The 23,769-nt window shown below is 32.2% G+C and overlaps 2 protein-coding genes across 7 annotated transcripts in view; one reads left to right on the plus strand and one right to left on the minus strand.

The window, feature by feature from the left end:
- The window catches only part of LOC110998996 (transmembrane and coiled-coil domains protein 2), a 32,419-nt gene extending 24,100 nt beyond the window's left edge, over window positions 1-8,319 (plus strand). For 2 of the 4 annotated variants that reach the window (XM_045630659.1, XM_045630660.1), the window contains 7 exons: window positions 2,368-2,515; window positions 3,045-3,171; window positions 3,665-3,775; window positions 4,234-4,341; window positions 5,019-5,215; window positions 5,934-6,068; window positions 6,950-8,319. In XM_045630659.1, the coding sequence (XP_045486615.1) occupies window positions 2,368-2,515; window positions 3,045-3,171; window positions 3,665-3,775; window positions 4,234-4,341; window positions 5,019-5,215; window positions 5,934-6,068; window positions 6,950-6,977 (854 nt within the window). In that variant the 3' untranslated portion in view covers window positions 6,978-8,319. Of the gene's footprint in view, window positions 1-1,444; window positions 1,469-2,367; window positions 2,516-3,044; window positions 3,172-3,664; window positions 3,776-4,233; window positions 4,342-5,018; window positions 5,216-5,933; window positions 6,069-6,949 lie in introns of all 4 variants that reach the window. The other 2 variants (XM_045630658.1, XM_045630661.1) reach the window with 2 other exon arrangements.
- A 114-nt stretch (window positions 8,320-8,433) lies between these two features.
- LOC110998992 (plastin-2) overlaps window positions 8,434-23,769 on the minus strand; it is a 37,328-nt gene continuing 21,992 nt past the window's right edge. For all 3 annotated transcript variants that reach the window (XM_022267825.2, XM_022267826.2, XM_045630655.1), the window contains 14 exons: window positions 21,834-21,920; window positions 20,852-20,992; window positions 19,376-19,457; window positions 19,050-19,203; window positions 17,566-17,729; window positions 16,751-16,860; window positions 16,037-16,231; window positions 14,774-14,987; window positions 14,284-14,414; window positions 13,746-13,893; window positions 12,955-13,106; window positions 12,604-12,705; window positions 12,292-12,461; window positions 8,434-8,865 (listed from right to left, as the gene is read on the minus strand). In XM_022267825.2, coding sequence (XP_022123517.1) covers window positions 8,709-8,865; window positions 12,292-12,461; window positions 12,604-12,705; window positions 12,955-13,106; window positions 13,746-13,893; window positions 14,284-14,414; window positions 14,774-14,987; window positions 16,037-16,231; window positions 16,751-16,860; window positions 17,566-17,729; window positions 19,050-19,203; window positions 19,376-19,457; window positions 20,852-20,992; window positions 21,834-21,920 — 2,007 coding nt within the window. In that variant the 3' untranslated portion in view covers window positions 8,434-8,708. The remainder of the gene's footprint in view (window positions 8,866-12,291; window positions 12,462-12,603; window positions 12,706-12,954; window positions 13,107-13,745; window positions 13,894-14,283; window positions 14,415-14,773; window positions 14,988-16,036; window positions 16,232-16,750; window positions 16,861-17,565; window positions 17,730-19,049; window positions 19,204-19,375; window positions 19,458-20,851; window positions 20,993-21,833; window positions 21,921-23,769) is intronic.

The raw sequence follows: 23,769 nt of genomic DNA on the forward strand, positions 1-23,769 counted from the left end.
AAATTTAAAACTAAGAGAGCTTTTGAAAATTTTTTGACTAGAAAGTAAAAAAGTTACGATTCTTATTTAAAATACATTTTTACGTTGAATTTCCTGAGCTTTGTTTTTCAACCTTTCAAAGGTCATTATGCCATAGTTCTTATCTATATTTGGTTTTATGATATTATTTGCATTGTGCGTTATGATATCACCAAATTCTTTGCGTTCTACACTATGTATTAACACGCCATATATATTTTGTATATGTGCATATATGAACAGGTAAAACATGATGTAATTCGAGGTCAAATCTGTTAGATAATGTGGAGAGCAGATAACTGCAGTTTATCGACACAAACGATTTGCGTCGAACGAGTCGCTTGAGTAGAATTTAGTATATTATGTAATAATTTAACCGCTTTATATTTAGCGTACCAATATAGTGTTTAGTATATCGTGAAACGAAAATGTGAAATGTTTCTGAAGTGCAAAAAATGCCGTAAGAAATGTGAATGTGGGTTTTATCTTATATATAAATTTCTCGTGTCGCGGTGTTTGTGGCTAAACTCTTCCGAAACGGCTTGACCGATTCTCATGAAATTTTGTGTGCATATTGGGTATGTCTAGGAATCGGACAACATTTATTTTTCATCATTTAATGTTAAGGGTAGTCCATCCCTAAATACTTTTCTTAAATTTTTAGATAATTTTCATTTTTTTATCAACTGTATTAACAGCATTAAATAATACATTGTATACAACCCTAAATTTTCAACCCTCTACGATCAACCCCTATTTTTTATTATAATGTACAAGGCAAAACGACGTTTGCCAGGTCAGCTAGTAAATTATATAAGTGTTTTATTTACGGGTTGTTTCGGGATTCTTATGATTCTGGTACTTTGACATCTGTTGAAAATTGTATAAGTACTGTTTTAATTGCGCTTATTTTATATATATATATATATATGTCTCATACCATTGAGGGTTCTTCACGCTCTTTTTATCATGTTAACGCACTTTATATTAAGTATTGTTTATAAACAAACAATGTTCTCATCTGCTTACAACCGCTTATAATATTGATGTCTTGCTGTTCACTTGGATTCTTCATAAGTCAAGATATTGTTGTTTCTTTGCAATGCTTTGAATATACTTAATTTTCTCTTACTCAATACACAATAAATCGTTTTATGCAAAAATTCTGTATATAAGTATATGCGTTTCGCAGAATTGCTTTTACATATCACGCACTTCTACAGAAATTCGACACACGAATAGACCTTAGATCCATATTTTGAACTTTTGAAAATTCGGCCAAGATATGATTCGAAGTGACTTGACAAATTTTTTACTATATTTAAAATCTACTGCGATTCGAGTTATTTCTTGCTTCGAGTTTCCCATTGTGTTCATATATTTAACTCAATCATGTTGCTTATATTATGTCATTCTTGCACGCTAGCGCCACAGCACATGGAATTACGAGGTAAATATATATTTGTGCTATGTCCTTACGTCACTGAAGGAAAATATTTTCTTTAAAGGAATATATTTTTACGCTTATTAATTACATATTTTAATAATAAATACAACAATGTAACTTCTTATAATTATATTTTTTATTTACTCACACGGTCGATACGGTCGTATTTTCTATAATTATAGGAATCTGAATTTGAGATCTTTCTGTTCTGTTAAACCTTTTTTTTTCAATTTTAATCTTATTATCCGTTAATCTCGTTAAACTTGTTTCTTAATCTCTTTAGGGCTGTTATTAGCTTTAACTGATTGCATTTATATTCAATTCCAGTGCAGAAGTTTGTGCATTTTGCAAAAAGAAAATTATACTAAGGTTTTGCTTACGTTATACTTTTTTTTAATGTTTGTATTCCGTAATACGTAAGTTTACTTTTTCAGTAGTATGCCGAGCATTTTACTGTGATAGACGAAAAGTATTTATTAACAAAAAAAATATAAATTCTTTCGAGCAGTCAACGTTTCAAGTGGTATTTAAGGCAAAGCATTTTAGGTAACTTTAAGTAAATTATAACATACTTTCCTGACTTAAATAATGTATATCTAAGGGCCTGTTTCACAATGTCCGGATAAGTTCCAAATAAGCTATTTGTTACTTATTGGTAGGATAAACAGTATTTTTGCGTTTCACGACTGTCAGATAGCGCTATACGTCATGAAATTCGAAGTATCTTATTTGGAACTTTTATCTTTCGAATAATTTATGTGTTGCCTAGCTATTTGGCACTTTATCCATACATTGTGAAACAGGCCCTAAATCTATTACATATTAACCCTGTCATTTGTATAAATCCACGGGTTAGCCCTGTAAGATTTATCTACCCCGTATTGAGTGTGCCTACAACGCAGCGAACGCGTCATCGGAAGGCTCTCGCACGTCCGAAGCGGGCGAGAACGCACCCCGCGGGTCTACTTTGCCCCGCGCTGCTACTTCCCCAGCGCCCAAGTACTCGCCTGATGCTTCGCCCAGTTCATCGGTTACTAGTGAGGGAGCACCGTGAGTACAATTTACGTTTTTAATCTTTGATTTAAAGCAATATTTAATGAAGGTTTTCGCATATTTACAGAGCATATCTGTAATCTAGAGTACACTAAATGTCGAGTTATATTATAATGTAATATTCTTTGAAAGTTGTTTTATATGTTATTTAATGATTTGTATTTAACAGTATATGTTGGGTTTCCATTTCTTAAATAGAATGCAGTAGAAAGTTTAGTATGTATTTAATTGGATGGGTTGTACATATCGTATCTCTTAACACAGATTATTTTTTTCGTTAATCTAACTTCATAAAGATAAAGCTTATCTTGTTTTGTTAATTTTTATTTGAAGTTGTATAAAGTTCACAACTTGACAGGTATTTGATACGTAAAAACCTGCAACAGTAATTTTTACAATCATACTTTGTTATCAGTAGAACAACCAACTAAATGATTGGCATTGTTATGCATACAATATTGTATTAAAGTGGCAATAAAAATGTTGATATAGAAAGAAATAATCTTCATACTCAATTGTATTTCAGATATCCAACGCAAGCGGGTTCAAACAACATGTCGGAAGCAACATTTAGCCTTAAACCAATACTTAATGAGCTTCGCGAGCGCAGGGAAGACTACCAGAGGTTAGCGGAGAAAATAGATGCATTAAAGGTATACCGGTATATTTTAACTGTATAATATTTTTGTTAAATATATAAAATTTAATGTTTAAAGAACTTTATTTCTCATTACAAAAACAGAAATATTTTATTTACATGAAAAATTTAATATTAATATGTATATATACGAGCGAGATACACGTCGCCATTAGCCGTCACAATTTTAGTCAACTGTGTTCACTCTAACATGCATCTTAACTGCCTTTTTGAATTTGTCAAACACACCAATATTGCGAATTTTAGATGGTAATTGATTAAATAATTGCACATCCTCATACCTAATAGATTTCTTCAAATAATTTGTACGCGTCTTCGGTAAGATTAGCAAACTCGCTCGACGAGTATATAATAAAAAAGAGTAATAAAAATTTAACCTTTAGTAAATCAAATAATCCTGTAATTTACATTGGTTAAATAAATCTACCACTTTATGAGAAATTTTCAAGTATTTAAAAAAAATTAATAATGTAAATATATACTTTCAGAACTTAACGCAAGAAGTATCGTTTCTTTCGGCCGCGCTGCAAGAAGAAAGGTTTAAGACGGAGAGGCTTGAAGAACAAATCAACGACTTAACTGAATTGCACCAAAATGAGGTTAATCATTCGATTAAATAGTTTAGTGTTATAGACCCCATGAAAACATAGAGGTTTGCAATCCTTTATGTGGCTGTCAAACTAGACGTTGTTGCGTTGCTCCCGAAAGTCATATTTTTATATAATAGTGTGAAAAGTTTTATTCTACGAAATCGATTTTGTTTGATAAAAATTTGAGTGTAACATAGTTTTCACAATTTGCTGCAACAAAATCACAATTATTCAATTATCAATTATTCAAATCAAAATCAAAGAACTTAATTTAATTCTTGCATACAAGATTTAATTTATAGATTGTTTTCACAATTGCCTGGAACGAAAATCATAATTTTCACCTTTTTAACTTTTTTGTTTTAAACCATTTATACTGAACGTTCTCAATTTTTCTATGACTGTTCACTATATTTAACATTTTTAAATTATTTTTTATCTTATCGAAGAGATGTAATTTGTTTCAGGTGGAAAACTTGAAGCAAGCTCTGACGGATGTAGAAGAGAAAGTGCAGTATCAGAGTGAAGAGCGGATACGAGATATACACGAAGCATTAGACCTCTGTCAAACTAAGGTATTGAACCTTTTTGCATTTTTACCATTTCTTTTTAATAAAATCTCGCGATCTATGAATTCTGAAACGTATCCAGATATAATCTCACAAATTATATAAAAAATGCTAGTCTTGTCATGACAGGTTGCAAAAACTAACACAGACAGCCCACACACACAGCCACACTCTCACGCACACATACACATTTATGCATTCACGCATACTGAAGGTTTTACATGTTTCTTTGTTTAATTAGATTCACATTAAGACTACTTTTTTTTAGATTTGCTTTAAACATGTCTTATATTCCTTTGGTTTTAACTTCATATCAATTTTGTCACAACCATATTTTTCTATAGTTTATTATTAATTATAGAAATACATATAGGTTGTTTGTATGTTAACTTTCATAATATAAGATTAAAAATATTACAATTACAACTTGCAAATGTATTACATACATTTGCAAGTTGTAAAAACTAAGTTAAAATGGAACTATGATTTTTATTACATGCGAAATATAAAAATAAATAAAATATCAAAGTCGATGATCATCTTAAACGTTAAGTTTTATAGAATGAAAACTGAAATCTATATACAAAACATATAGAAAATATTTATATCATAAATATGTATCCTGTCAAAAATAATGATTCAAACCGCAACCAACTATTACAGAGATAACGATATTTTTCCAGATCAGCAAGCTGGAGCAATGGATGGCGGGTGGGGGGGCGGGAGGGGTTGGTAGCGGGGGGGGTGATGCGGGAGGGACGGCGTTGCCCCCGCGGGTGGTGGTGGTGAAGCTGCTCAACGTGGCGCTGACGTTGTTGCAGCTGGCCCTGTTGCTGGTGGCCACGGTCGCAGGCGTGGCTATGCCCTTCTTGAGGACCAGGTATTAATTCCAGCTCTATTATTAAATAAATGCTTTAGATATTGTTAGTTATGAGATTTAGGAATATAAGTTTAATTTTTTAATGTTTGTATGTGGAATAGTTGGTGTGTGAGTTATTTTGGAATTCTATCGTATTAGTAGTTACTATAAAATAAATAAATATCTCTTAATACTATAAATAAATGTTTAACTAACTTTTAATAATCTTTAAAGGACATAAATCGTAATTTATTATTGTCACTTAATAAATTTTTGTTCTATATAATGCATAAAATCCATCGAAATAATATAAAAGGTTTTTAATTAAACACTGGATATAGAGATAGATAGAGTCTAAAATTGAAATAACTGTAAAGACTTATTTATAAAATACCATAAAAATTGCGTAATGTGCGTTCTTTCCCCTGTTCTATAAAATAATTTATTTAATATAGTTTAATTTTATTACACTTTGCACACATAAAAACGTTAAATATAAAATTCGTCGAGTGTAACGCTTACTTGCCTATGAGCGATTTCTTTCAGACGACCTCTGCTAAGTTAAAAGTAACCATATATGTCTTTTTAGTTATAAGATTTAGACGTATAAGTTTAATTTTTAATGTTTTTATGTAGGATAATTAGTGTGGGTATTATTTTGGAGTTCTATCGAATTAGTAGTAACTGTTAAGATATAAAAATATAGTGGAATAAATAAATAAATAATATTACTTTACAGGGTCCGAGTTCTTACAACAAGTCTTGTGGTGATGGTAGGCGTTATGGTACTAAAGCAATGGCCGGAAGTGACGCAACTTTCAGAACACCTCGTGCGACGGCTCAAAGAGTATCTACTTGACAAACATCACGACAGGTAATGCACACACGAATAAAGGATTTAAACGCGTATTTTACCAGTTACTATTGTTTTCGTATAAGAACATTTAATATCTTTGAGTGAGTGATTTTTGAGTTTAGTGTGTTTTTGACGTCTCTGATAGATCTCGCGGAAAAACAATATTAAATACGCGTTTTAGTCTTCATGTTAAAAATCCAGCATGAATATGTAACAGACATAATTGACAAAGATATTAGTTCAATTGAAATTTTGCACAAAGCAATTTTGAATTAATGGATTAAAAATCACAAACGCTATGAATTTTATAAATCGCAGTAAGTTTAAGTCCATAAATAGATTTAAGTATTTGTGTATGTATACGTATTAAATTATTTATAATGGTGTGGTATATTTTCTCCTTTTGGCAAGTTCCTGGATATTATGAAAGAATACTGTATATACTAATTTTTCATTCATAAAAAAATATAACATATTTTTTATATATCATAATCATATATGTGGCGTATGGTATATGGGCTTAAACTTATACAGAAATTTCAAGAACAATTAACGACATCTATCGGAGGCGTGATTCTGCCATATATCTTGTATATGTTACTTAATTTTATTATAAGAACAAATTACCTTTATATATGTAACTATTCGCCGCTTATATAACGCCTCCATATGGCAATACATTATATGGTATACAGCTGGTATTCAAACATACATATATATATGGCTAATACATGTGGAGACATTAAAAAAAAATAGCTTTTGATACGCGATATAATTTTATATTTTTATAAAAATTATGGAAATTGTAGCTCGAATGTTTAAATACCAGCGTGTTATCGCTTATATGTAAACGGACGTAATTGCAATTTTTTTTTTATTTATTTTTTTTTTTACTTCAGGTATGAATGTCGGTCGTTGTGTGGTTGATTTTTCGACGATATTGCAATTCTGTCTGGACCGTTCAGCGTGGCGATATTTGTGATTGAATTGCAGATAAACCGTTGTTATTGATGGAAATACTTTTATCCAACATTAGAACTGTGTGATATTTGGATGGAATTCTGAAGGAGTTTTGTACGTGGAGTGGACAAATTTGATGATCATTGTGATCGCTGTCTGAGACGCAATTTAATTATTTGTTCTTGGAATGTTCTCCAACAAAATGGAGAACACGATTCTCTTTTGTTTTGTTTCGTCAATTGTGACATGGACGATAACAGCGGCTCACATAGTTATCACGTTCATTAAATTTGTTCAACTTTCCTTAGAATTTTCTTTAATGGATTATTGTCTGAAATATTTGCAACTTGTGATTTCTTACAAAAGCTTTACTAAACGAACGAAAATTATTTATTGGAATTAAGTTGCGTAAATTAGTACAATTAAAGTAGCCTTGTGCGGACATTTTGTATATATTCCTTAATGTTCCCCAAGTTATTTCAGTGCGGGGTCGATTATAAATTTATATTAATGTTGATATGGTAGAGCCATTGGATTTATATATGAATATTTAATCAGAGATTTCAATTATAGATGAGGTGATTAAGTGCGAAGTGTTACTTGATTATAACAATATTCGTTGCCTTTATAATGTGTCGGTCAGACAGAGAGGGAACGATTATAATACAGTGGTCGAGAGCGGGATGCAATATTTGTTCATCTCTTTCCGTGCTACTTTTAATAGTTTTGTATGAAAACCTTACCTTTGTTACGCACCGAACTATTTTCCACACAGATGTTCAGTGTATAGTCATCAAATAAAGTACATCTATGATTAAAATCTCCGTATTATGCCTGAAACTTGAATTAAAATTTTTTTTGGCGATTGTGTCGATACTTTATTTGAAAAGTTGAAATTGTATTAAGCAATAATTAGTTTAAATTAATTCACAAACTAGGTCAAAATTGTATATTTATCGTAATGTAATTAATAAACATTCCAAATTACCGATTGACGTAGAATACAAACGTTTAAAAGGGGGAATAATTTTGTAAATGATGTACATATTTTGTGCACGGATGGTTATTTTTATATAGTTAATGTGTTTATTTCTACATTTCTTTAGTAACTTGGTGCATACGATACTGGTTCCTATATTTTACGGATATGGATGGGAGATTTGGTAAAGTATGGGTACTGGGTTGTAATTTATTGTTGCTAGATTGGTTATGGAATGTTAATTTTAATAATTTGAGCTCTCAATAATGTATGTACAATTGACCAGTTTTTGTTTATGCCTATGGATGGAATTAAATCATCACAATTTTATTTTAGTGTCTTTTATTTTTCCCACTATTGTGTGAATAATTTGTTTAATTAAAACAATTAGTAACAACATATTATTTAATTCTTAATAAATAAATGACAAGGTAAAAAAATAAATGAAAGTAAAAAAATATATTTTCCTTAGTTCACAATAAACATCAAGTCCCAAATTTAAAATGTCCTTAATATATTCACACTATATGTACTTACTTACATGTTTTTGGAATGAGTCTGAAGGGAAAGGATTCGGTCGTAGAATTTGGGGTCTAAGCAGTACTTAGTCCAGATTTAGTTACGTTGACATCACTTTTTCACAAAACCGCCTCGATGGTACTCTTTCCACAGACTATAACGCATTTGGTATTACTATAACTCATGAAATAGGTGTTATGTTAGTCTGTGGTAGACACAGTCCGTGAAAGGCTCTCTGGTTTTGGTGGTAACATTGGCTTCTCAGGAGTCTGTGGACTCGAAATATCTTCAGGTTCATCGGTGGTTTCCGCAGCACCATCCAGTAACACAGGTTCTACCGGCATTTCTGGCCCTGGTCTAAATAAAAAAATTACGAACGGAGGTCAATAGCTAGTAAACAAAGTGATACCGACTTGGGGGGTTTTCCCCCTAACTTAGGGATAATTAAAAGTCCCGAGAGGCACAATTATTCAGGGAATACTTTATGCAATTTTTTTAACGCACGTATCTGTATTATTTATATTAAGCCTATAACCCAACCGCATATAATCTCCAAACTGAAATATCAAAACGTTAAAGATCGAAAGTTAATACTACTTGAATGTATTTTTGATGCAAATTTGAAATTAACTCTCAAACCGAGTATATAATAAAGGCAAATTAAGATGGAGAAAGTTTCTCGTCTCGAAGGTACGCTTATTGAAATAATATAAAAAAAGTTTCTTCGTCTAAACATTGACACCTTGGCTCTTCCACTTTGGCGACAATTGCCTCGCAATGGAGAACTTATTGGGTCCGTGTAAACAGAATTTAAAAAGCAATAATCGTATTTGGGGGTTTTGTGCCAGTTGCTACCATGAGTGCAGTACGTGAGGGTGTTTTAATTATATCTGCTCTTCTAAGACAAGAATTAATTAAACGGAAATGGAAAAAAGAATTGGGTATCCATTTTTTAGGATAGCTGGGAGAAACCATTTTGAAGTAGGTGTGCCTTGAATTTTAATTGGAAAATGAAGTTACATTCAAAAATATATACAAATAACATATCTTTTTATATAAAATTTAAACGGGCATTCCAATATTCTAAAATTAAACATTTTCTTTACATTCGGCTAGTGTTGCCTGCCATTACCATATTCATATTCCATCAATTTTTGAGATATCAATAACCTAGTAATCACTAAACTCGAATGAAACATCTCGCAAACAAAACGGTTCAAACCGATTACGAGTACGATTCTCGTATGAAAATAAAAAAATGTCATACGAAACCGTGATTATACTATTCGAGTAAGTTATATTCTTACTAAAATGTCGTTGTGTAAACGGACGCAGGAAATTATCACCTAGGGATATGTCACTGGCAATTCTCGTATGAAATAATCGTAGGTGAAAATTTACTTCTTGACTGTATGTAAACATTTTAATACGATAATGCTATGGCGATTATTGCTGGAAATAATCGCATACTAAACTCTCTCCATCTAAATGGGTCTTAAAACATTTAGGAGTATTATTTGAAGTTGGAGTAGTAGTTGAGTAGTGGTTGTAGCATTTTGTAGTTGGCATCACTATGTAATCCTGTTACTGCTTAGGCATGGTCAGATATTTACAGATATTGCAGTGCCTTTTAAAAATCAATGTTTTGATTAAAATATAAGCACATACCTGGATATGAACAAACCGCATAGATGGCATTACCCGTTCATATAATAGAAACAACTTTAATTTATTTCAAAAAGGTAAAGGTATATTTATACACGTATGTCTTCAAGATCTTATGACTAAGATCATAATAATTCGCTGGTATAGAGAATAAGAAAAAGTGATGAAAAATTAAACACATAAAAGCCTCGGTTCTATGATTATTGAATATTAAATATGTGATTTTCCCAAAGCCACACAACATAAAAGATGAAAACCCATAGCAATGAATTATATCGAATAAAATTACATTTTATTCAATGTACCCCATATTCCCAGCCATTTGAAGCACCCACTTGTATTTTAGTTTAATTGGAAATTAAAGGACAACCCTTATGTACCGTGTAAAGAAAACTTGAAGATTCCGTCAACAGTACCTTGTATGATAGAATCTCTAAACATATTTTTTTTTTTAATTTTTTTTGGAAGTTTTCCTCACGGTATAGATAGTGAAGAAAACGAAAGGATATCCCAGAATGATAGAATTGTGATTAAATAAAAGCATTTATCAATTCCGATGTTTTATTGATAGTCTTACATCATAAATTATTTATATGTTAATAATGGCTAGCAAGTAGCTTCAGCGTTCCTGCACACGATACCTTCGCAGTTACTCTGTAGATACTAGTCGTGCGAAGACCGCCTCTGCGCGCGTTTCATCTGTTCGATTCACTCCATTGCCCCAATCTCCTCTATTACGCGGCCAGCAATGGATTTAATCAAACAAAGGAAACGCGCGCAGAGGCGGTCTTCGCACGACTAGTATCTATAGAGTAACTGCGAAGGTATCGTGTGCAGGAACGCTAATACAAGTAATGTACGCATACATCAATATAAATTACCATATTAATTGAATAAAAAACTTATTTGATAAAAAATATTCAGTAAAATTTTTAACAAAATAAAAACTATACAATTAATCAAAATAAATCGTTGTATCCCATAGGAATGTTATATTAAAAAAAATCTCTAAAAAATACTCTCACGTAACTTAATGATATACATTTAAGAAATACATGAAATGCAGAAGGAATGCCGATTAACAAGGGAATGTACATTTATTTCAAAAATCAGAGTATTGCTCTATTAAAAAAATCATAATTGGGCCCAAAAACAAGAATACTACTGTCATGAATGCCATTCAAAAAATCTTATTCAATTCTCGTCGTAAAAATGTATAAAATTTAACCTAATAATAAGTACTAAAACGTAAGACGTAAAATGTAATAGGTAATTGATTCCTATAGTCTAAGAGCCTAGTCCAGGCAATATACTATAAATAGGCGATTATACTAAAATAGCGCTCACCCGGCAATACTCGAGACAAAATGACTCACGGCCACCGTATAAAGTAACTTTAATATGGCTTGTTTGAATATATTTCAAACGGCTGTATTCGTGTTTTTTATTCAACTTCGTGTGGAAAAACGAATTTAATTAGGCTTACATATAACATTTTAAAAATTAAGATAATGTTAGCTTCACATTATCTGGTGCAAATGAAGGTATTCCGAAAGAGAAATAAGATTTTTGATAGTTGAAAAGTGCATTTTATACAGTGACCGTCACCTTTAACGTATACAACGTACATTGGTATACGTAAAAATAACGTTATTAGCCAATAATTGTTTGATTAAAAATACTAAACACGTAAATGTTTCTAATCCAAAATGACAAATAACGTTGTAAGGTGATCAAGTATTACAATTTAGGCTTATTTTTGACAAAGCGATTCTGTACATAACTGCGCATGATTTGTGATATAAATTCAAAATCTTGCGCAGATGAACCCTTTGAACGGTGCTTCAAGATTTAGATCTCAGTAAAAAAAATCTTGAAGCACATTCATAATGACAAAAACCTTGAAGAGGGCATTAATAATAGATGGTATGTGTTTTGCTATCGAAAATACCATATATTAAAAATACCCACGCTCCCAACAAACCCAATAGTGACATAAGCGATTACATTTATATCGCTAATATGGCATGACATGATATGCTCCCAAAGACCCGATTAAAGGGTTGACATAGTTGATAATATATAAGAAATGTCAACCCACAAAATCGTCATACTCACTGGGCGACGGGCGCGTCCATGGTTGGAATATAGTCGAGGGCCATGAGACACGCGAAGACTGTCATGATCATCTTCGGCTTGCGCTCGGTTATGTCTTCGGGTAATGCGTATACGCGTGCACCGCAACGCCTTGCCATTGATATCGCGTATTTCGCGTTCGCTAAACATTCCTGAAACATGTCAAAAATATTTTTATATACATACATATTAAAACAGGTTACATAACTGCTAATACAACTTGTTAAAACTTTATTACTACTCACAAAAGCTTATCAAAATGAAGTAAAGATTAGGAAAATATACTAAATTTACCTCTTTATCCGCCCCAGGCAATACAAGGTCGTAGTTAATTGAGCCAGGTTTTATGGCATCTATGAGGTCGAGAACCACTTTGCCGTCTGCTAGAACTTCATCCTGAAATTTTTAATTTATTAATACCACAAAACAATCTGTAAAAAACCTGTGGGTATGAACACAATTATGGGTTGAAACTGAATTTTTGTAACTTATTTAGAATAAATAAAAATCTGTTTTTTTATTGACTTAAAATGAAAACAAAATTGAAGTAACAAGTCAGTAACGAGTCTTATTTTGTTATAAATATTATAATTCAAATAGTTTTTTAAAAATCTAAATCGAAATCGAATATCGTTAACCAAATACCTGGAAACTCCTAATAGACGAGGCCTTGCCAGCGCTTTGTAGTTTGTTATTGACCCACTGCACGATCTCCTTTTCAATAATGGGGTTGCCAGTGTTCGCCAATCGTGTTAACACTGACAGTGTGTATGCACGCATAAGTTGCCATATTAAAGCTAAAAAGATAAAACATCATTATACACTTTCACGGAACTAACTTTCCCGGTCATTCACCTAGGGTCATTGCCCCACTCAAGGTCAAAAAGATCATCGAAAAGAACTTTCATTCCGACGCAAGTTTCACGTTACAATTACAATTGCTTTCACCTTCTGATATTTCCTTTTTAAATAAAAGTTCAATAATGAACGCTGAACGTCAAGATACTGATGATATTGCTTATGGAGTTTTGACGTCCGGTGATGAAACTCATCTGCAGGTATTAATCCGAACCACTCCTATGAACACTCGCCATGCTAAGTGCAGTAGCAGATGAGAACCCACATCTCTACACAACCAACCAAACCATGAAGCCGCTCTTCATTGAATACGGTCAATTGGAAGGATCTGGTACTTGGGAGAACCCCAAGTTGAGAACAGTACTCCATGTGAAACCGAATTTGCAGTATATAGATTTTCCCTAGCTGTGCATGCTAAGCTTCTTAGAGGCTAATTTAGCCAACGCCCAGTATTTCGATGCTAGCCAAGGTTTTGGAGTGTCTTCCAAGAAGGAGAAGAAATAAAGGGTGTTTTTAGCGGATTTCGGTGTTTGGTGTTTTGTTTGGAAAAATATCATGTTAATAAAGAAGAAACTTACCAAGCGTAAGTGTTGCGTTTCCTTCGTTGATGTCAGCCCCAGCGATACCGACAAGTGAGAATCCAAGTTGGCGTCCCAACTCAACTGCGTAGTTGCAGTTCTCTAGACGCTCCATGAATTTACGAAGCTTCGAGAATTGACGGTGTACCTGAAATTAGTTGTATAGCTAAAAACTTACCAACAAAATAACGCCATTCCGAAATTTTCCGAATTATTGTTGTACTTAAAAAAATATAAATATATAATGCTTGTAAATATAAATAAAGCTGCCACGCAAGTCTCTTTCAGCATAAATTCAAGCGTATGAAGCAGGCGTTAGAAAAAAATTTCTTTAAGGAATTAATTACTAATAAAATAATTTCTAAAATTGGGTAAGTATTTTTTAAACTGCTTATTTTTTAACGCTGAGAGGTGGACTAATGCTGAATCTTTTAATTTTCTTTTAAATCTTTTAAGTAAAAAATTCATATAAAAATAGAATTATAAGAATGTATAGAGGCAAACTCAAAAAACAAAACAATATGGAAAAAAAAGCTACCTTCTTCCAGTTGACAATACCAGGTTTGATAATGTCATAAAGCTGAAAGATGACAAGTGCATCGGTCAAATCTGAGTAAAGCCAGTTTACATGTGGTGCCACGCCCATTGAGTTCATCCAGTTACGGTATGCTGAAATACAAACATTTAGTAAATGAGAGCCAATTCCTGTTTAAAATCCTATACATGGTTTTCCATCATAGCAAGTTTAATATACGACGATTATTGAAATACGCTACTCATATAGAAGCGACCTTCCAGGCAACTATAGTAATAAAAACGATATAAAAGAAATAAAATTCAATAAGTGCGAAAAAAAAAACAAAACAATTATTAATCCTTATTTAACTATTAGTGTGTGAACATGTTAGCAGCATGAGTTATAGGTACTTTTTTTAATCAATGGAAACCTTTTATATCAATTTCAAATAGTGAAAGACAAATGTCCATAACGCATCAATGTATTTTAACGTATTAGTAAAGTCACTCACTCTTCTCCTCTCTGGTCTCATCTAACTGGTGATATGCATCAGCATCTGTTTCGTTCCTCTGCAATCCCGGATGTTGGTTAAACAGATTGGCTACGAAGGCTAAGTTGAGTTTGTAGACTCCGTTGACGACGTCCGCAGGCGCCACGAATGCCCGACAACGGAGCTTAGCTGCCTGCTGTAACATCACCTCTGCACGACGAAGGAGGTCTGTTTCCTGTACGCCAAATTTAAATAATACAAACATTCAGAAAATATGTATTTATTTATTTTATTTATTTAATAATAAGTAATCAACAGCTACTTAACACATTATACAAAACACAAATACAATACACAAAGCCAAAACAGATTACACAGATTAAATAAAAAACAGATAACAAGCATTACAAGACAAAGTGTCATTTAAAAGAAAAACAAAAGAACAAAATTAAAAACTGCAAAATTAAAAAAAAAAGCAACAAATAATACTAAGAATTTATTAATATCTACTACTTAAAAAAAAACTACTACTTAATGCAATTAGTATAGTTGTCCCGTAACTTGACTAGACGCATTGTTGGGGGAATGTATCTGTAGAAAAAATCTTCTGGCGAACTTATTTACCAAGAGATTAAAGCTCTTCATTGCAGAAGCAAGCGTTTCAAAGAGACAATCTAAACTCAAATCTTTATTATGCAGTTTCGTAGCAAAAAGGGGGGGGATCTCATTTTAAGAATTATGTACTTTAAGAACAATGTACAAACAACAAAAATAAATCGGTAGCATAAAACATTGTTGTTAAGGGATTTTTCCACTAGCACTAGCTTAGCTCTATGTAAAATTTAGCGATTCCCGCAAATGAACCTGATGCTGTCTTGGGGGATTCCCCGTCCCACACTCGCGATCTTTTAATAACTGATCCATCTATCTGACTTTATCATATAAAATTGAATGCTTCTTACTTTCGATGGGGTACCCAAAGTAGCAACGCCACTGTCCTTATGTTAATATTTTATTTGCTTTTCGTCCTTAACATTATTAATAAACTTAACATTTAAAAAAGAAATTAAAGTCTATCGGTCAGAACAGTGTAATAACACTTCTTAAGTAATAATTTCTTTAAAGATTTGTAAACCTCAATTTCTATTCTATCTCGAATCTGGAGATTATACAAATACTAACCTACGTTTGGTGTAAGCTAAATTCGAGGTAAACCGAAGTACACTTTATATTTCAACGTCATAGTAATATCAAATATTAAAAAAAAAGATTCAAACAACTCACTCTAAGCGCATCCAATGTGACACCAGCGTCATCTGGGGCGATTTGCTTCAAGAGATATGAATATATTTCGGAGTCAGACACATCCTGTTGGAAGTTGGTGCAGCGGCGAGTAACACCCGCACATTGCAGTTGATGGTTCACCCAGCGGAGGAGGATGGCTTCAGGTGATAGCGCCAACAGGTCTTCAATACGTTCCTAGAGGAAAATTAAGTCAGTTAAAAAAAAAAAAAGTGGTGCTACAACCTCTTTTAGGTCCTGGCCTCAGATTTCAGAAACTGTTTCATGATCATTTTTAAATCGAATAGGCACGTCTTTTTTCATTATAGGCGCATTTTAATTTCGTTTAAAAATCTTAGATGTTAAAAAGGTTTTTATAGTTTTAGTCTTAATGCTATATTTGCAAGGCAACACATGGCCACATTTCTCTTGATATATTTTGGATAAAGCAAGTTGTGTATAGATATTATAAATAATGATTTTCAAGAGCAAAGTATACAGATATGTAATCTGTAGTCTCAGCCATAAGTAGTTTTATAGTTAGGTACAAACATAACCAAAAAAGCTATTGACAATTTTTTTATTCAATATCGAAAACAAATTCTATCAAAAAATTAGATACTACCCAATATCTATATTTAACGTTTTTAAATTTCGAATTGCCAAACATCCAAACCAGTTTAACGAGCATTGTAGCCATATCTTATATATACATACCTGGTCATTGAGAAGTTCCGTAAGGCCAGGACAGTGCTCAAGTGTGATCTGGTTGAAAAGACCGATACGGATTATCTGCCACAGCAGGCCAAGTACAAGGTGAGGTTTACCTATAAAATTATAATTAAATGGTTAAATACAAATTCATAAAAAAACTCCTTGAATTCCAATAATCTTGTTCTAAATTTAAATTATAACAGGAAACAGTCGGTAGATCTGTAGAAATATCGTTGTCGTTGGACTATTTTAAATATAGAAATCAAGTGAATATCAGAAACCAATAATATTGTTCTAAAATCAAATTATAACAGGGAAACAGTCGAACATAAGATCTATAGAAAAATCGTTGTCGTTGGACTATTTTAAATATAGAATTTAAGTTAATAACAGAAATTTGTAATCTATAGACAATAATTAGCAAGTTTAAGGGCCTGTTTCACAATATATGGATAAAGTACCAAATAGGTATGCAACACATAAATTATTCGAAAGATAAAAGTTCCGAATAAGATACTTCGCATTTCATGACGAATAGCGCTATCTGACAGTCGTGAAACGCAAAAATACTCTTAATCCAATAAGTAACAAATAGCTTATTTGGAACTTATCCGGGCATTGTGAAACAGACCCTAAATCTATAAAACGACGATTATCTATTGACTTATTTATACTACAAAAAATAAAGCTACCACAGTTCTACAATGTAACATAATATAATCAAGTTATTAATATATTTGCTAAGTTTATGTCCCTTCTTGTAGTATACGAAAGCACACGTCTTTAAAAACTTTATTTAATAAGAAATAATAATGTACCTTTAGCAAGATCGTGTGCGTCAATGTTAACAATGTTGCAACCAATCGCCTGAGAAGAGACCAACGCAAGAGTCAAGTTTTCGTGCTTCGTGTAAAGGGTAAGATTTTTCTTGTTAATCGCACGTTCATCGATCGTGTCCGGACAGGAATGGTTGATTACTTTGCTGTAATTAATACAATTATTATTTATATACAATTCACCGACATTAATATTGGTTTAGCAAATCTTTTAAGTTATCCATGATTTACCATTAGCTGCAATATCATGCTCAAAAGATTATTATAAATACATATATATATGTGTGTATATATTTTGGCACTTGAAGTTCTTTAGGTATACCAACAGGTTCGATTTTATTAGATGGTTAAAGTAAGCCGCTAACTTTTTAATATTAAAAGTAGTTTAATATTATTTAGGTCAACGAACCGAGATGTAATGACACTCCTAATAGGTTTTAGCGTGCGACTTTTATCCTTTAAGCCGTAGGTTCGATTCCAGTCTGTGCACCGATGAATTTTTTGTCTATGTACGGTGACACGCTTTACAGTGAAGGGAAACCCGGCATGCTTTAGACCCAAAAAGACGGCGTAAGTCAGGCCCAGAATCATCACCTACTTGCCTATTAATAAAAAAACCAAATGATACCGAAACAGATACAGCCAGCAAATCTGAGGCCCAGACTTAATAAGGTTGTAGCGCCACTGCTTTTCATGACAATTTCATTGTATTTATTTTCAAAACTATATATGAAATAGAATTTATATTTCCTGTAACAACTAAAAACTTGGCGATTAAAAAGAGTTGCGGAGAGTTTATTGCCATTTCCTCTTCTCCGGTCTACGCCCTTGATTTGAGAACTGGCAGTAAATTTAAAATTAGAAGCATTTCTCTATTTATTTGTCTATTTATTTTATTTTTTTTGACATTCATAAGTGTACATTATGTGAATAAATGATTTTTGAATTTGAATTTGTCTTTTAATTGGCATTAAGGTACAAAATCGTAGTAAATTAAGTAGTGATGTTGTATGAAGGTTAATTACACTATTTATATGACAGTGCATAATGTTTTCCTTAAAAGGTATCCTTGTTATTGTATAAGGAACTGCATATTGTTGAGCACCAAGAATTTACAAAATTTTACATTAGCTAACAACAATGAATTTTCGGTATGTCATGGCATAGTTAACTTATTTAAGGGCTTGAAAATTAAAATGCATGCCCCATGCATGAAACTGTACAGTATTAGCACATCACACATGGCTTAGTAGATAACGTGGTCCTGGGTTCTCTTAACTAGGTGCAGTTTGATAAGGGATTACAAGCCTTAAAGGATTCAGAACCTACTCATTGCGAAGTATGTCTGACAAAACACAATACATTTTTGGCAAACGGGGCCATACCAAACAGAAACAGTCACAAATTACCGCCATACTTCGTAAAAAAGATTTGGATTCGTATACAATTTCGTAAGAATATTTTACCATAAAATAAGTCCATCCTTCAACTTTTCATAGAGCTGTTTGCCTTCAGGGTCAATGGGCAGAAGGTGTGCTAAGTCAGGGTCATGCTCCAGGTTACTATTAATCCATCCTGAGAAGGCCATCTGTTCTTCCTGACGCACTGAGTGGGTTGTACCTGGAATTTAGAAAAATTATAATTTAACTGAACAATATGGAGTTTTTATTTAGATATTAATATTATATAAAGTATGTAGACTAATGTAATTATTAAAGTTAATTTTTTTATATTCTTTATTGTATGATCGGTCTCACTTGAATGCTTTTCTAAAACAAAATACTAAACATACCGTCACTGGATGCTTCGCTCATTCCACCGAGATGTTCTAAGTTCTCCTTTTTACTAACTGCCTGCTTGAATGTACTCGCAACCTGGAATTTACAACCAATTATTTAGATTTTTGAGAGAGATTTAATGAAGAGTCTTAAAACAAATGTTCTGTGTCTGATGCTTTGATACATAATTCCTAATACATATATAGATTATATTCATAAAAATAATTCAGTTGTAATTGCTATATAACCATACAAATTTTAAATTCTTTATACAAAATGTAACCATTGCAACAAACAAAGAAAAAAAACGTTTCTATAGCGTATGCATATCTATGCTTTCAAGTATTACGTAACGAATTTGGGGGGGAGGGGGGAGTTGGGGTAAAACGTTACTATGTTAATATTATTTTCGACTTTCCGATACTTTACACCACATAAGTGGCAGTTTTAGGTGTAATGAGTCACTTGGTGGTAACGAAACGTTTTACTATTGGGTACAGAAAAATGTTACGGCGCGTTACATGGAAGGTTGAAATGTGACATCAAAACGGTGTGATACATTTCCCTAGTCTGTCAACCTTTTAACAAAAAACCAACTGCAATACAAAACATTAAATATCACCTGTACCTTTGCCTTGTACACAGCGCTTTTAAATTTAAAAATAAACTCACACAAAACACCGCAGTTGAATCTATACAAAGCGACACTATTAAAAAGTGCGAATATAACAAAAATATTTATTTTAGCGTAAAAGCCTCAGTTAACGCCTGAAGGCCTCACTTTTGTATTCGCTAACCGCTCGTCATTATTTGAAACCCTTTTGTAACTCAACTTACAGCCACGTTGTTAGTTCGAGGCAGAGAGAATTATAGATCATAACTTTTACCAGATTATACGCGTTAATTTATCTCTATTTTATAAATAACTATAACATAATTTAATGAATATTTTACGATATAAGATTACTTTAATTCAATTAATTATTTACAAAACATTAATATGTTATATAAATAATTTTAAACATATTAAGTAGTTATATAACATATTGTTTATTTTAGTATTATTATTTTTATGATTTTTTTCCCAACTCGCTGTGGGTTTTATATCATTAAGCTTGGTGGTGTTTTAGGACTACACTGGCAAACATTATTTTTCATAATATACATTTTGACAACATCGATTGATTAAGTTCAATTAATTTAACAGACTATTTAAGGGCCAGAATGAAGTTCTTTAATACACTGATTGAATCTGTACTGCACCAATAAAACGCAATTTAAAAAGTCAAAGGGTTAAACGATTTATCAAAATTATAACATTGTTTACTTTTATTAAATATTGATTTAGTAAACACAGACTCTTAGGATACAATTCAGAGATTTAGCTATAGGTATGAGTCAAAGGGTAGGTAGGCTTTCCTACTTTTTTTATTTTAAAGCAAATATTGTAGTAATATTTTTACCCGAATCTACTGTGAACTAAAATATACCTGTTGTGCTTTGAGGTTTCCACAGAGTTCTTCGAACTCCAAGAGAGTCATACCATTCTTCTTTGAGTCGCCGTTAACGCTTCCATTGGCCCGCCCATGCTTTGAACCGTTGTCATAATACTCTTCTATCATACAACGCACCTGAAATATTTCATTCCTAATTTAACGCAATATATTAGGAGCCTTAGCCGATCCTATTATAATGAAACACAGAACAGATTGTACCAAAACCAGCGATTAATCACTTGTTGTGATTCTATAATTTCGATTGAAACACCTATTGCCAAATTGATTTGTAAATATACGTATTTTTTTATGTTAAAGTATTAGTTAGATAATAATTTCGGTTTACATTTATTCCAATTCCAACCACCAAACGATCGAAATATGAATGATGAAATAGTTTGCAGTATCACTGGCTTGTCTACCATCAAGAATCATTTGGTACTTTAACCATACATTGTGAAACAGGTCCTACAGGAATTCGGCGAAAAAAGGCTATTCGACTACTATTTTATTTCATAAAATTGCATATTATCTATTAAGTGAGATTGTTAAATAAGGTGGCAATTACGCCTATTCCCTTTCAACCTTAATAACATTGTACGTATAGAAACCGGTATCCAAAAATTCTGACAAAAGTGATCGATTACGTAAAAACCCATTTGCTTATGGTAAGGGATATGAACCCACACCGACATAATCACAATTTTATGTTAGAATCTTGATCCTGTTCAAGACATACTTGGCCATACAATTTAATTTTTCTGAGTAAAGATTGAAAACAGAAGATAAACTGGAGTTGGGGGAAGTCGAATATTCAAAAAATAAAAATACTTATTCTTTATGAGACAAGTTAGGGTAACTAATAAGTTCTAATAGAAAAAACTATACGATTCCATTTAAAACTTAACTGCCTTTTAAATACGTTTTAAATTGAATTCGTCCTAATACCCCTGACCTATTATTATTAAGAACTAACCTTCCACTGTGGTATTTTATATCCAACGCCGTCAAGGGCGTCTTTGAGCTCCTTCATGTCAATGTAGCCATTTCCACTCTTGTCCAACTGGAAACAAACCAATTGTTTAAATTAATCTATAATGCAGATACGTGTTAAATATGTATAGGGTTCATCAAGTTAGACTATAAGAGTGTCATCTATTCACAAGAATCTCCTCCACCACACGAAAATGTATCCATGATATCCCATCTCTTCCGATGAATATTTAAAAAGTTATAAAAACGTAAGTAGTTAACAATAATGGATTGTTTCACAAACAACTCCATTTTTCACATTATCATGGGATGGATTAAAGTTGATTAAGCTGTATCCGGCCTACTTGTGTAATACAGGATACCCTTTTTCCCTGATAGCATGAGTTTGCTCTATAAACTGGGGCGTCCCCAGGGCTTTATTATTAGATTATAGGTTATTGGAAAACTTAATTAAAATTGTATGAGTATAGTAATAATAATAATCTTTATTCCTTCTCTCACGTATACATACAAAGTTATAATGATTAAACTAAGATGATAAAATTTGGAAGTGTATGTGAGAGACTGGTCTCTGTAACAGGAGACCTGAGTACCAGATAACCAGCCTCTCCACCATCGGACCATTGTCATAATATACAATAGCAGAAAAAAGGAAATGCTAAAAGAAAAACATTGTAAACGGTGTTGTAAAATAAATTTGGGGTGTATGTATGAATGCGTTTGTGTGTGTCTCTATGTGTGTGTGCGTGTGTGTGTGTATATATATAGAATAGCTGATTACTTTTATTTGCAAGTAGGAACCGATACTTCACAATAAACACAGTTGAAACTGTTTTAAAATCAGCGTCGTATTATTAGAGTCATTTCGTTAATTTAAGTAGTATAATTAAACCCTAAATGCAATCAACTGTGACGGTTGAACACATGTAAATTAATTACGATTGAAACGAGGTCATAAGGTCTAACAAATTAGTAAAATTATAGCAATTAAATTCCAATTATTAACTGCCCTTAGGTTAATCGGCTTTTTCTTATCAAAACGATAAACTGTTTCAAGTGGCCGATAAAATTGGTGCGTTGACTATTATCATGTATAACTATTTTCATATTAAAATTTTATTAGATAATTTTGGATAGATTATTGTTTTCTATTATTTATTGAATAAGTACTAGAAACTATTACTATATACTAGATATATATACTAGAAAATTATTAAATTTCTTTATCGACGTCACCATACTATGCTTTGTATCACCAACGTCGAATCTTTAAAGGGCTTCAAAGTCGTATTTTCAATATTGCATCTAAACGGAAGCACAAACATGGATTGATCGAATAGTATTATACAAATTCAATAGAAAAATGACTCTTTTTGCTTTATACATAAGGGACAAGTCGCGGTAACAACATGGGGTAGAGTGGCCATAGAAAGGCCAGAATGGAGAAGATTGGAGGAGGCCTTTGCCACCTGGCAAACGGACACGCAAAAGTGGAACAGAAGAACAATCTACGAAAAATAAAGAATATACTGTCATGTCCGAAAAAAGGCTATTACATTCTTGTCGTAAAGTCCGAACTCGGGATGTTCCCGCGGATGTGTTTTAAATGGACCTATGGTTATTAATGTGACCGTTTTGCAACATAAATTAATTTCAAGAATTTACAATTAAAACAAAATATTATAAATTCGCAACTTCTGCTGAAAAATTTTATCTTTAAGTAACGATTCATGGAATATAATGACTTGCTTCAATTATAGATAGATAATTTTAATATACTAGAATGTGTGCTATTATATTATTTAATTATCCAGATAATTATAATTTGAAAACATTACAGTAATACCCCGACGTAAGTATTTCCGAAATTATTGTTTTATTTAGTCTCCAGTCCCAATTAAACATACTTTGTATGTTTT

This window comes from Pieris rapae, chromosome 13 (genome assembly GCF_905147795.1).
Source record: "Pieris rapae chromosome 13, ilPieRapa1.1, whole genome shotgun sequence".
In the NCBI taxonomy this organism is placed as follows: Eukaryota; Metazoa; Arthropoda; class Insecta; order Lepidoptera; family Pieridae; genus Pieris; species Pieris rapae.